Source organism: Mastacembelus armatus, chromosome 11 (genome assembly GCF_900324485.2).
Source record: "Mastacembelus armatus chromosome 11, fMasArm1.2, whole genome shotgun sequence".
NCBI lineage: Eukaryota > Metazoa > Chordata > Actinopteri > Synbranchiformes > Mastacembelidae > Mastacembelus > Mastacembelus armatus.
In genome coordinates this window covers 7462396-7472779 of record NC_046643.1, presented here as the reverse complement: position 1 = coordinate 7472779, position 10384 = coordinate 7462396, and the positions used below count along the sequence as shown (strand labels likewise).

The following is a 10384-nucleotide window of genomic DNA, read 5'->3' as shown; positions in this document are numbered from 1 at the left end:
TTTTGGTGACTTGAATCATAACCAGATTCCCCCCTCGTTCTTTCATTTTTTTTATTGGGGGTTTGTTTAATCTTGTGAGGAAAATTGGCTTAGCGTGGGAAAGGCAGAATTCTTTTGGGAATACGTTTTGTTGTTTTAGAGTTGTGCACATTGTTTTATTGTCTTTTTTTTTTTTGTTTCAGTGTAGGAAGAAAAAGTGCCAGTTTGTGCCAAAACCTCATGAAGTACAGATAAAAAGAAGCTGAGTGAGAGGGAGGCCGCAACACCGCGACAAAGATATGGGCTGTCTATGCAAAGAGCTTTACAAATGATGATCTCCAGGGGAAAGGGGTCGGGGCTGGGGGAGGGTTTCAACATAAGGGAGGAAGGGACTAGAAGGGGAGGAGGGAGAAAAAGAGGAGAAACAAATGTATGGGTATTCGGGGGGAAATAACACAGAGCAAAGGGGGGAGAGGGGTATGAGAGGGGAAACATTCTCCCTTGCCCACATTAAAGACATAAAAAAGAAAACAAACAGAAAAACATGTCTGACATAAAGAGGCTGGTTTCCGCGGCGACAGCACAATGGCTGCCTGTGGCTCTCGGGGCCCTCACCATCCCGTCTGGGGCCCGGCACCAGTGAAAGTCACCGCAGTCACAGGGCCCATCAGTTCTATGTGTGTGTGTGTGTGTGTGTTTGTGTGTGTGTGAAACATGGTGAATGTCATCACGGGCCCAGTGCTGTGGGAACCGCCATGAAAGGGACCCCACTCGGAAGCCACAAAAGCTCCTTTCTGCTTCTTCTCTTCGGCTTTTAGCCTCTTTATTTATCTAAGCGTAGGGGAGCCGGATGAGGAGGGAGGACTCACTCTCTCTCTGTGTTCTCTGTCTATGTCTCTCGCTGTCTGACAGGCAGCATGACCCATCACCGCAGCCCTCCTGCCCTCTTGACACCTCACAACACCACAGCCACTATCCTAAACATATATTCTAACTGTGTCTAACCCTATTTCTCTGGAGTCTTATTCACAGCTCATATCAGCTCAATCACATTAGAAAAACACAATGCAGCTGTTTGGACACAAACCTGGAGTTCCCGAGAAATGCCTCATATATCCAGGTTATTCTGAGTAAAACACAGAGAAGGCCAGACAGTCAGTGCTACAGGTCCCAGGCATTCCTTAGGTGTCTGAAGGGCAGATAATTCCCTCAAGGGTCCAGCATGGACAGCGCCAAGCTAGTCCAGTGCCAGTTCCCATGCCAATCCAATCTTGACCCCAGTGACGAAGTGTCCAGTCACAGACTGTCTATTATAAAAGCCTCATAACAATAATGAATCAACTGATTTTTTGGATCTATGTCAGTAGTAGCACATACAGCAGTACATCATGCAGGGCTCCTTTGACCACATATGGTCTTTTACAAATTCTCCACAGGGATTCTGTGAGTCAATGCTAATGGATCACACTGGATCATTTTTTAGAATAGCTTATATCTTCCACTTTATTATCTTATCTATGTATGTGTCTTTTCTTATTACATTTTTTTTCATCAGGTTCAAATTCTTTTGAGTGTCTCTTTATATAGGAGCATCTACATACAGTGTTAGAAGATAAACGTTGCTGAAAATTTGTTATCTGTTGTTGAAAAAGTCAACCACACAGCGAGATATATCTGAGCATTTATTTAGTTTGACATACATGCAGAGAAAAAGTCACAAACAAAATGTCCTGCAGAGCTGGTTCCATCTCACAGACTTTCAAACAATAGCAATAGTCATGCATCAGAAACAATAATTGCTGCAGAGTGTTTGTGCCTTATAAATTGTGGGTATGTACTGTCCACATTCGTGTCAGGGACTTGCGTGTGTGCATTTGTATGAATCAGTTCATGGCTGTATGTGTGTGTGTTTGTGTGTGTGCGTGTGTGTATACTATATGTCCCTGAGCATTCACGCATTCACATTCGTGTTCTGCATGTGTGCGTGTGTGTGCAAATTGTAAAAGTATGAGCTTGTTAATTTCAATAAGGGATGTTGCCTTGTTGTGGTTTGGAGGGATGGGAGGGAGAGGACTTGAAGTGGCCGACCAAGATCGTCAGAAATCTCCCAGAATTCCATCCTACCATCCAGTGCCAGTTTTCTCTTTCTCCTTTGCCTGTTTTTCTCCCTTCACACACCCCCACCATGAAACCATTTTTATAATTAACTTATTTATTTATTATTCATCTTCATCTTCTTAATTACTTTCCACTTCGTGCATGTTTTCATGCAACTTGCCTCATACTGGAACAACTGTGACGTGAAGCTGGCCTAAATCAGTGAGACCAGAGTGATTTCATTAAGAAAAAAAAAAAGATTCGTGATACAGAGAAGAAAGTTAATCTTTGAAGAGAAGGGTGGGTGGGTGACAAAAATAACAACAGAGAAGAGACTGAAGCCTGACTTCATAGATGTCTCTTTTCTTTCAGACTCTTTCTTCCCTGTTTTCTGATGCTGAAATGAGATCCAGATCTGAATTAAGGAATGATTGGTAATGAAAGGATATGTGGACAAGAGGGGTTGTTTGGAGGGAAAGCGGGTGGGTGGGGGAGAAAGAGAAATTTCTCTTCTCTGTTAGTCCTGACTCATATTCACCACACTATAAGCCCCCCTGGTGATGGTCACACTGATTACTGACACTTGGGTATTACAAACGCACGCACACACACATGTTTTAGGTTAGTTTATTATTTTATACGTATGATATGATAAAATGCAGGCAAGGGCAAGGCACAGCTACAGCAAACACGAGATAAACAAAAAAAAGTTGTTGAAAAGCATATTATCTTAAACACGACAAAGAAAAAAACCCAAATCAAAAAATGAATCAAAATATAATTTCACAAATGAAGAGTTCAATACAATTTACACAAAACAAGTACAAAAAAAACAGACGTTTTACTTTGTCAAGAAAACATACACAAAGATGTTGTACTCATGCATTGTAGTATGTTTAAACTAACACACCCTTCCAGTCTGCCAGGCAGGAAGAGACACACTCAGCTGGGCATTGTGTGGAAAGGAGCATGCCACTCGGCCTCTCTCCGTCTTTCACGCACACACATATGCACACACTGCTGGGTCAGTCAGGCATCATGCCTAACAACCCGGCGCCTGGGTCTCGTGTTTCCATGGCAATCTGTACCAGCAATCTTCCCACGGTGGCAGCGGAACCGAGCGCTGAGTGTTGCAAGCAACCGTGCGTTTGAGGTTCTGCCTGTGTATGAGTGTGTGTGAGTGCACTATCTTGTCCAGTGAAGAGCCCAGATGTTCAGACACTCACTGGACTGATTCCTCTCTTGACCCCTCAGAACCTGCATGCCTCCCTGCAGGCACACTGACACACACATGAACAAAAAACTGAAAATGTGGGAGAAGTTTAAGTCATTTACAGACCTTCAGTTAGCATACTTTCTTGATGTCATGATTTCAGAAATAACACTGCTAAGTCTGCATCGTTATGGTTTAAATCTGGAAATAACAACCAGGGGTATTATACTTATAATAATGAATGAAATAATGAATACAGGTAAAATAGGTGAAAGTAGTCATCAAATTTTTGACCTAGTTAGCAAATATAATAGATAAACGTTTAAAGTAACTAAAGGGTAATAAGTAAAACAGGAGTGGATAAAGTGGCAATAATAATAGATAATATTGATTTAAATGTCTATCATCTATCACTCCAGGTAGAAGCACATATGCTTAAACAAAGCAACTTCAGCTGAATTAAATTAAACAGGATGATTTTTGTTAAAGCTTTACAATCCGTTCGTAAGAAACTGATGTAGATAGTCGTTGGTGTTCATGAAGGGGCGATTGAGCTGATCTTGACAGGGCTGTGAGGAAACCCAAGATCACTGATATATGATTACACAACTTATTAAACAGTATTAAGCAATATGAAGTTATTGTTGAAGGATAACAAGAAAAATATGCATGCCTTTTCATCATTTTGTGGTTCCTTGCTGATTACTGACAGCTGACCAGCAGTCATGGGTTACCCAGTAGTGTTTTTTTTTCCCTGCTTGGTGTTTGTTTCTCATGCTTACAGAAGTAGCTCAATAACTCCATTCTCCCAAGCCACCTGTGCGACTGTGTGGTGGGAGTCGAGCATTGTGCAACGTCAGACATATGCCGGTAGATGATGGGGTGTTTTCACAGTTCATCATTCCCACACTCCTCACCTCTCCTCCTTCCCTCCCTCCCACTGCCATTGTTCTACAAACCAATATAATTAAAGGAGCAGAAACAGAAAGAAAGGAGGACAGAAGGAAGGAAGGAAGGAGAACAGGGTGAGATTGGAGGCTAATTGACTGAGGATGACTGAGCAAAGGGGTGGAAAGATGGGGCTGAAGGGGGTAGGGAGGGAAGGAGGGTGACAAGCCAGAGAAGGGCAGATTAAAGGGAGGGAGGAGGGACAGGGAGAGGAGGCGGGGGAGCCAAAACTGGCAACCCTGCCCCAACTGCCAAAGTCCTATTTTGTCATTGGGTGGCTGTGACAGAGAGAGGGAGCCAAGAGAGGAATAACAGAGTGAGAGAGTGAGAGACTATGACTGGGTGCCAGTGATAGAGTAAAAGAGTAAAGCAGCTCGTGAATTTTCTTAGTTGTCATGGGCCCTTGGGGGTCGATCAAGTGGCACCACTGACTCACCACGGAAAAGACACACGAAGAAACATCAACAGCAAAATAAAGCAAATGCAATTGACAAGGAGTAACTAAGGACAACAAGGCTTTTATAAGTAACAGCACAGGAGAATCAGAGAGGAGACGGTCTTCAGCGTTTTGCCTCCGCACAGCAGGGAGAGTGACCGACAAGATCACCCAAATCCATCAGTCCACCATCCGCCCATCAGGCCATCCAGCCAGTGAGCAAAGGGCAAGGAAATGAAGAGACCTCACGACTACAGCTCCCCAGACTCGGACACAGACGAGTTTATTGACGTGGGACAAGAAGACAGCTACTGGTGAGCATCTGCTAATCACACTTGAAATTGTAACACATGCCCATCACACTTTAAAGCAAAATTATTAAATTTACTTCATAACATTTCAAATCGTAATAATTTTGCTTTGAAAGTCAGCTGTAAGTATTTTGACACAGGCAAAACTGCAAGCAAGTTGAAACACCGCAGGAAGTGTTTTTAAGTCTGACAGACTGATATAAAGCTTTTCATAAATAATGAAAAACAAGAAGTTCCTACCCAGGAAGCTTCTCTGTATTCAGATCAAATACATTTGTAATTTTATGATAAACGTATTAAAGAAATTTAACATCACTGCAATATGATTTGACACGCCTTCCAACAATCTGAGTGTTACAGTTTAACTATAGGCCTCTAGTAGCAAAATTGCAATATTCACACATTCAAAAATATGGATATTCTGTTTTCTTTCTAGGCAAAACATTCATCTTTGCCTCTTTTACTCCTACAAATCAGCAAGTGAAGGGATTTGTAACTACATGCATGTTATGCATAATAATAAACACAGGTTAAAAATTCTGCGAGGCCTGTCATAAGCAGACTTTTCTGACAGTGTATCATTTGAACGTGAACATACTTATAGAAAATACATTCAGATCAAATATATTAAAACTTTTAAATAAATTTATAAATTTATTCGTCTAATATTTTTTTGTTAATTTATAATTGCAAAAATATTATACATTTTTAATCTTTTCCAGTCTGGGAACTCTTTGATGTCGCGCACAACAAAACTGAACTGACAAATTTAATAAGGCGACAGGCTTGATGAGTTTGTAGGAATGTGTGTGAGTGAATTTAATTTATTATATCTCTCATCAACACACAACATACAAACATTTTTATTGCAATTGAAAAATCTTATTCATTGTCTCCAAAACATTTTTTTCCTTTTTCAGCTTATATACCATAAACCCAAATGCTATAAAATTGTCACAAACCTATATGATCTTTCTATTCATATGCATTTAGTTAAACACGTAAGTAAAATAAGTTGTAAAATAGCTGCAAAATGCAAAATTTGAATATTCAAAGTAAGATACAGCTTGACATATTTTTTATTTAGAAAAAAAACACATTTGAACCTTTGAATTCAATTGTGACCTACAATGTAAAGCTGCTGACATTACTTATAACTTGTTTAAGTTTTGTGGAAACTATCTGATACACAGTAATTACCATCCACACTGAATACACCCTCTGCCAGTTATTAGTCAAATTCTTTGGCTTTAAGTACGGCGCTCTGGATTAAAGGGAATATTTATGTGCATGTGAGTATATTTGTAACAGTGCACATGCAATACACAAAAAACACATCCACAGCAATATTGGTTGCATCAGAAGCACTCAGCAAGCCAGTAACACTAAAGATGGTTTGGATAAATCAATTGCCATGTGACATGCAAATAGAAGACAGTGCTGCCTTTTCAAGTCAACCCCATCAAACATAAACCTAAACAAAAACACACAGCTAAATTGGCAGCCTTCATGTCAAAATCTAATAGAAACACAATAAGTTTCTGGTGGGGCAGTTTAAAGGGAACTCCAAGCTGTCAGGGTCTTTCTGTAAGATGAGAGTTCACAAACAAACACAATCCATATTGAGTGACTGTTCTCGGAGGACCTCAGATCCCATGCTGCATATTGGAGCCCCATGTGAACAAAAGCATTGCCCCGAGGCTATATAATCATCTCTCTAAAAGTGCTTTTGCTCAGATGGAAAGGAGAACAGCATGTCATTTCACTGAAACTAATGTCCAGAAAGCATTAAAACAAAAACAATCCTGCCTTCCATCTTCTCCTGGGCACTCCTATGCCTTTCTATGCCCAAAAAAACAAATTAGATAGAAGGGAGTGCCATCCTGTTTCTGTGTCATATTAAGAAGGGTAATAATAACAATATGCAGGAAATTCAAAGTTACCATGTTTTTCTCTGTGCCAGTGCCATCCACTCATCTCCCTCATCCCTCTTTCTTCTGCTCTGTCTCCATGGTGCAGCCCAGTCACTGGGTCCATGTCTCCTGGCAGTGCCTCGCAGATTCTAGCCCGAAAGAAGAGAAGAGGGGTGAGTGGATTACAGCCTTGGATCTTGATCTTTTTAGTTATGTCTTTTTGTTCAGTACTAAATGCCTCTATGCACTTCCTGTACTTTTGTAGATCATAGAGAAGAGACGCAGAGACCGGATCAACCACAGCCTGTCAGAGCTCCGGAGACTGGTGCCCAGTGCCTTCGAGAAACAGGTAACTGCTCACAAAAGGAAAATTGGTTAAAACCATTCTGTTTCAGTGACAGAAGTAATAAACCACTGTCATAAAATCTGATGTAGCCAAGTAAAAAGTAGCTTTTTTTCCCTGCAGGGCTCATCGAAGCTGGAGAAAGCAGAGATTTTGCAGATGACAGTGGACCACCTCAAACTGCTGCATGCTATGGGGGGAAAAGGTGAAAAATAGTTCATTGCTTAAAATTCATTTCTAGCTTTTGCTGTTTTTTTTTTCTTCAATCATAAACACCAAAGGCCCTTGAAATGAAGCTGGAAAAAGTAGACAAATATAGTTATTTACTGTAAACTGAATGAATTTATTGTTAAACACACAACATTTCCAGTAGATATGTTTTTCCATGCATTCCATTGCTTGTATTCAGCACATCACTAAACTTTTTTCTCTGTCAGGTTACTTTGATGCACGGGCCCTAGCGGTTGACTACAGGACACTGGGCTTCAGGGAGTGCGTTGGAGAGGTGGTGCGGTACCTCAGCTCCCTTGAGGGGGAGTCCCCAGACCCTATCGGAGCCCGCCTGGTGTCTCACCTCTCCCACTGTGCAAGCGAGCTAGACCCTCTCCTCCTACAGTCGCCCCCAGCCTCTGCCTTGCCCTTCCCTCCTTGGCCCTGGGCGTCCTTCCCTCAGATCTCCCCAGCCTCGCCGGCCTCCTCCTCACCTCCTTTCACTACTGGACGAAGAGATCTGGCCCTGCTGGGGAGCTACCCGTCACCCGCCTCTCTCCGCCTCGCCCCCCTGGCTGGTTGTCAGCAGGGTGCACCACCGCTCCTTGCGCCCACAGCACTGGCTAGTGTCCACAGAGTGCCCTCCCTTGCAGCCTCCCCAGCCATAGCCCCCTCCAGACCAACCCAGCCCTCCCCTCACAGTGCCACCAGGGCGTCGCCTCTTCCTCTCCCTGCCTCTTCCTCTTCCTCTCCTTCTACCTCCTCTTCCTCTTCTTCTACTTCATCATCTTCAGCCCCACTTCAAGTATCTTTCAGGCCCTTTGCACCTCTGGGGTCCGCCACAGCCCAGCGCAGGGGTTTGAGTGGATCAGCCAAGCCGGCTCAGGGGTGGGGGACTGAGATTGGAGCTTTCTGAAGGTCAAATCTGATTTTGTGTTCCAAATGAACTCTCTGCAGGGGACATGGAGCTTGCATGTCAACCATGTAGCAAATATGATACATTTGGAGAGAGAAGTACTGAACCTTCTATGATCGTCTCTGCTTTTGAGGGACCCTAAAAGCCATATCACACGATGGGTGATGTTTTAGATAATCACAACAATCATATATAATTGATGAATGAAGGAATGTGAAGGAAGAGAAGATCTGAATAAATTTATATTCAAGATCTTGATTTGGATGAATACACACATAGAGGAGTGTCCAACAGAGCCATATCTATTACGCTCAACAGAGTGAAGTTGAGTTCTTGCTGACGTTTTAGCTGTGATATGTGTTGATTTTCCCAAAACATTTATACATTTGATTATGTTTCCTGAAGAATGTTTGACAAAAATCTCTATAAAGACTAAGTGCCTTAACCTCTGTTCACGTTGTTCTCTGTGTGTTTTTTCTGACGGTACATGCAAATGCCCACATGTACTTGCAGCTATATTACTTCGGTACAAATGTCACAGGAATGGCTGAAAAATACACGTTAACCACTTATGTATATTACCCATGCCTGTAAACATGTTATGCTTACACGTTCCCAAGCTGCAGCCCCCCTTGGTATCTAAGTTGTCTCCAGTGATGGCTCTTGGGAGCTGTGGTCTTGTGGCTGCAGAGGATAAACATGGTGGGAGCTGGTGATGTTTTTGGGATGCCGCGGCGAGGCAAACAGGCCCATCGCTTTGCCCTCTAATTGGCAGTCCCTTGTAATTAACTCTACCCTCATATCAGCCTATGTATCTGCCTCTCTTCTGCTGTCTCGCTGCCATTCTTTCTCTCCAATCCTGCGGTACACCAGCGGATATCTTCTCTCCCTGTTTGTCTGCGCCACTGTCTCCTCAACAATGGACAGACAGCAAAGAAGAGGGCAAGAGGGAGGGATGTAGAGAGACTGGGAGAGGGGAAACAACGAAAACCATCTGAAGGGCTGTGGTTGGGTGACTGATTCGGTGTAGATGTTCAATAACAGGGTGGGAGGGAGGCAGGACATGGGGTTGAGGGGAGATGAGAAGGACTGAGAAGATTCAAAAGGACAGGAAGAGAAATAGTGTGAATCACAGAGAGCTGGCCAGCATGTACAGGGTGCACAAGAAACCTCTGAACAATGATGAATGACAGTTGCAACGAGTTGTTTCTCAAGAAGTTCAGCATAATTATGCCGTGCTTCACCAAAACGGCTCCACTGGGATGAGAGAGCAGAGAAGAGCCTTGTGTGTGTTTACTGCTGCAGAACGCTTTGATCTACTTCAGGAGGCAATGTCTGTGGTTTGTGGTCCAAAAATGTGTGTTCCGCAAAGTGCATATTGTTTATTTGAGTGAGTGTGCGAGTGTGTGCTCATGCCAGACTCATGTGTTCAGTGCCCTGTTTTGTGTGTGTGCGCTTGGGCCTTGCTGAGTGTTTTGTTTGTGTGGTGTTGTGTGCACACAAGTCTTGTGTGTGTGTGTGTAAAGTGAGTCTTCAGAGCTGGCGTCAGGACTGAACCGCGGTGGCGGCGTGGCTCTCGTGCAAGGCCGGCTGGCGGTCGGACGGACGGCATGGTGGTGGAATGTTTGTGGAGGGTGCATGTGTACACACACGCACTCTCTCTCTCTCTCTCACACACACACACACACACACACACAAGCGCACAGACAACACACAAACACAGACACACACAAGCTGGCTGGCACTATTCTAGCATCTGAGTGGAGGAGCCAGAGTCACCACCACAGCTTCCAGGAAGGACAACCACAGTCACACTGCACTGGGTTTCCCACGGGGGAGGGAGTGGAGAGGAAGGAGGGAAGGGAACGACAGAGAAAGGAGGGAAGTGCTGTGCGTTTGTGAGTGTGCATGTGAAGCAAGGGTGCACAGAGCAGACTTGACTTTGTGGTTCAAGCTGACTGAGGAAAAGAGGAGGGTTCAGCAGGGAGGAGGGCAGAAGTAAGAGAAATGCGAAATCT

At 43.5% G+C, this 10384-nt stretch overlaps 1 protein-coding gene across 2 annotated transcripts; it reads left to right on the top strand.

Annotated features, from left to right (window-relative positions):
• Positions 1-4480: 4480 nt before the first annotated feature.
• Positions 4481-8821, top strand: heyl (hes related family bHLH transcription factor with YRPW motif like). 2 transcript variants are annotated; one of them, XM_026299619.1, is made up of 5 exons: positions 4481-4987; positions 7004-7070; positions 7163-7246; positions 7364-7445; positions 7678-8821. In XM_026299619.1, the coding sequence occupies exons 1-5, from the start codon at positions 4908-4910 to the stop codon at positions 8364-8366; spliced, it is 1002 nt and encodes a 333-aa protein (XP_026155404.1). In that variant the 5' UTR covers positions 4481-4907; the 3' UTR covers positions 8367-8821. The 2 variants fall into 2 exon arrangements, with proteins under 2 accessions (XP_026155404.1, XP_026155405.1); XM_026299620.1 differs by having other exon boundaries at positions 6948-7070.
• The last annotated feature ends 1563 nt before the right edge of the window (positions 8822-10384 follow it).

Excerpts from the sequence above, each read along its gene's own strand:
- heyl (XM_026299619.1), top strand. The coding sequence starts at position 4,908 with ATGAAGAGACCTCACGACTACAGCTCCCCAGACTCGGACACAGACGAG. Across the intron at positions 7,071-7,162 it reads CCCGAAAGAAGAGAAGAGGG|ATCATAGAGAAGAGACGCAG; the intron begins GTGAGTGGATTA and ends GTACTTTTGTAG. Across the intron at positions 7,247-7,363 it reads CCAGTGCCTTCGAGAAACAG|GGCTCATCGAAGCTGGAGAA; the intron begins GTAACTGCTCAC and ends TTTTCCCTGCAG.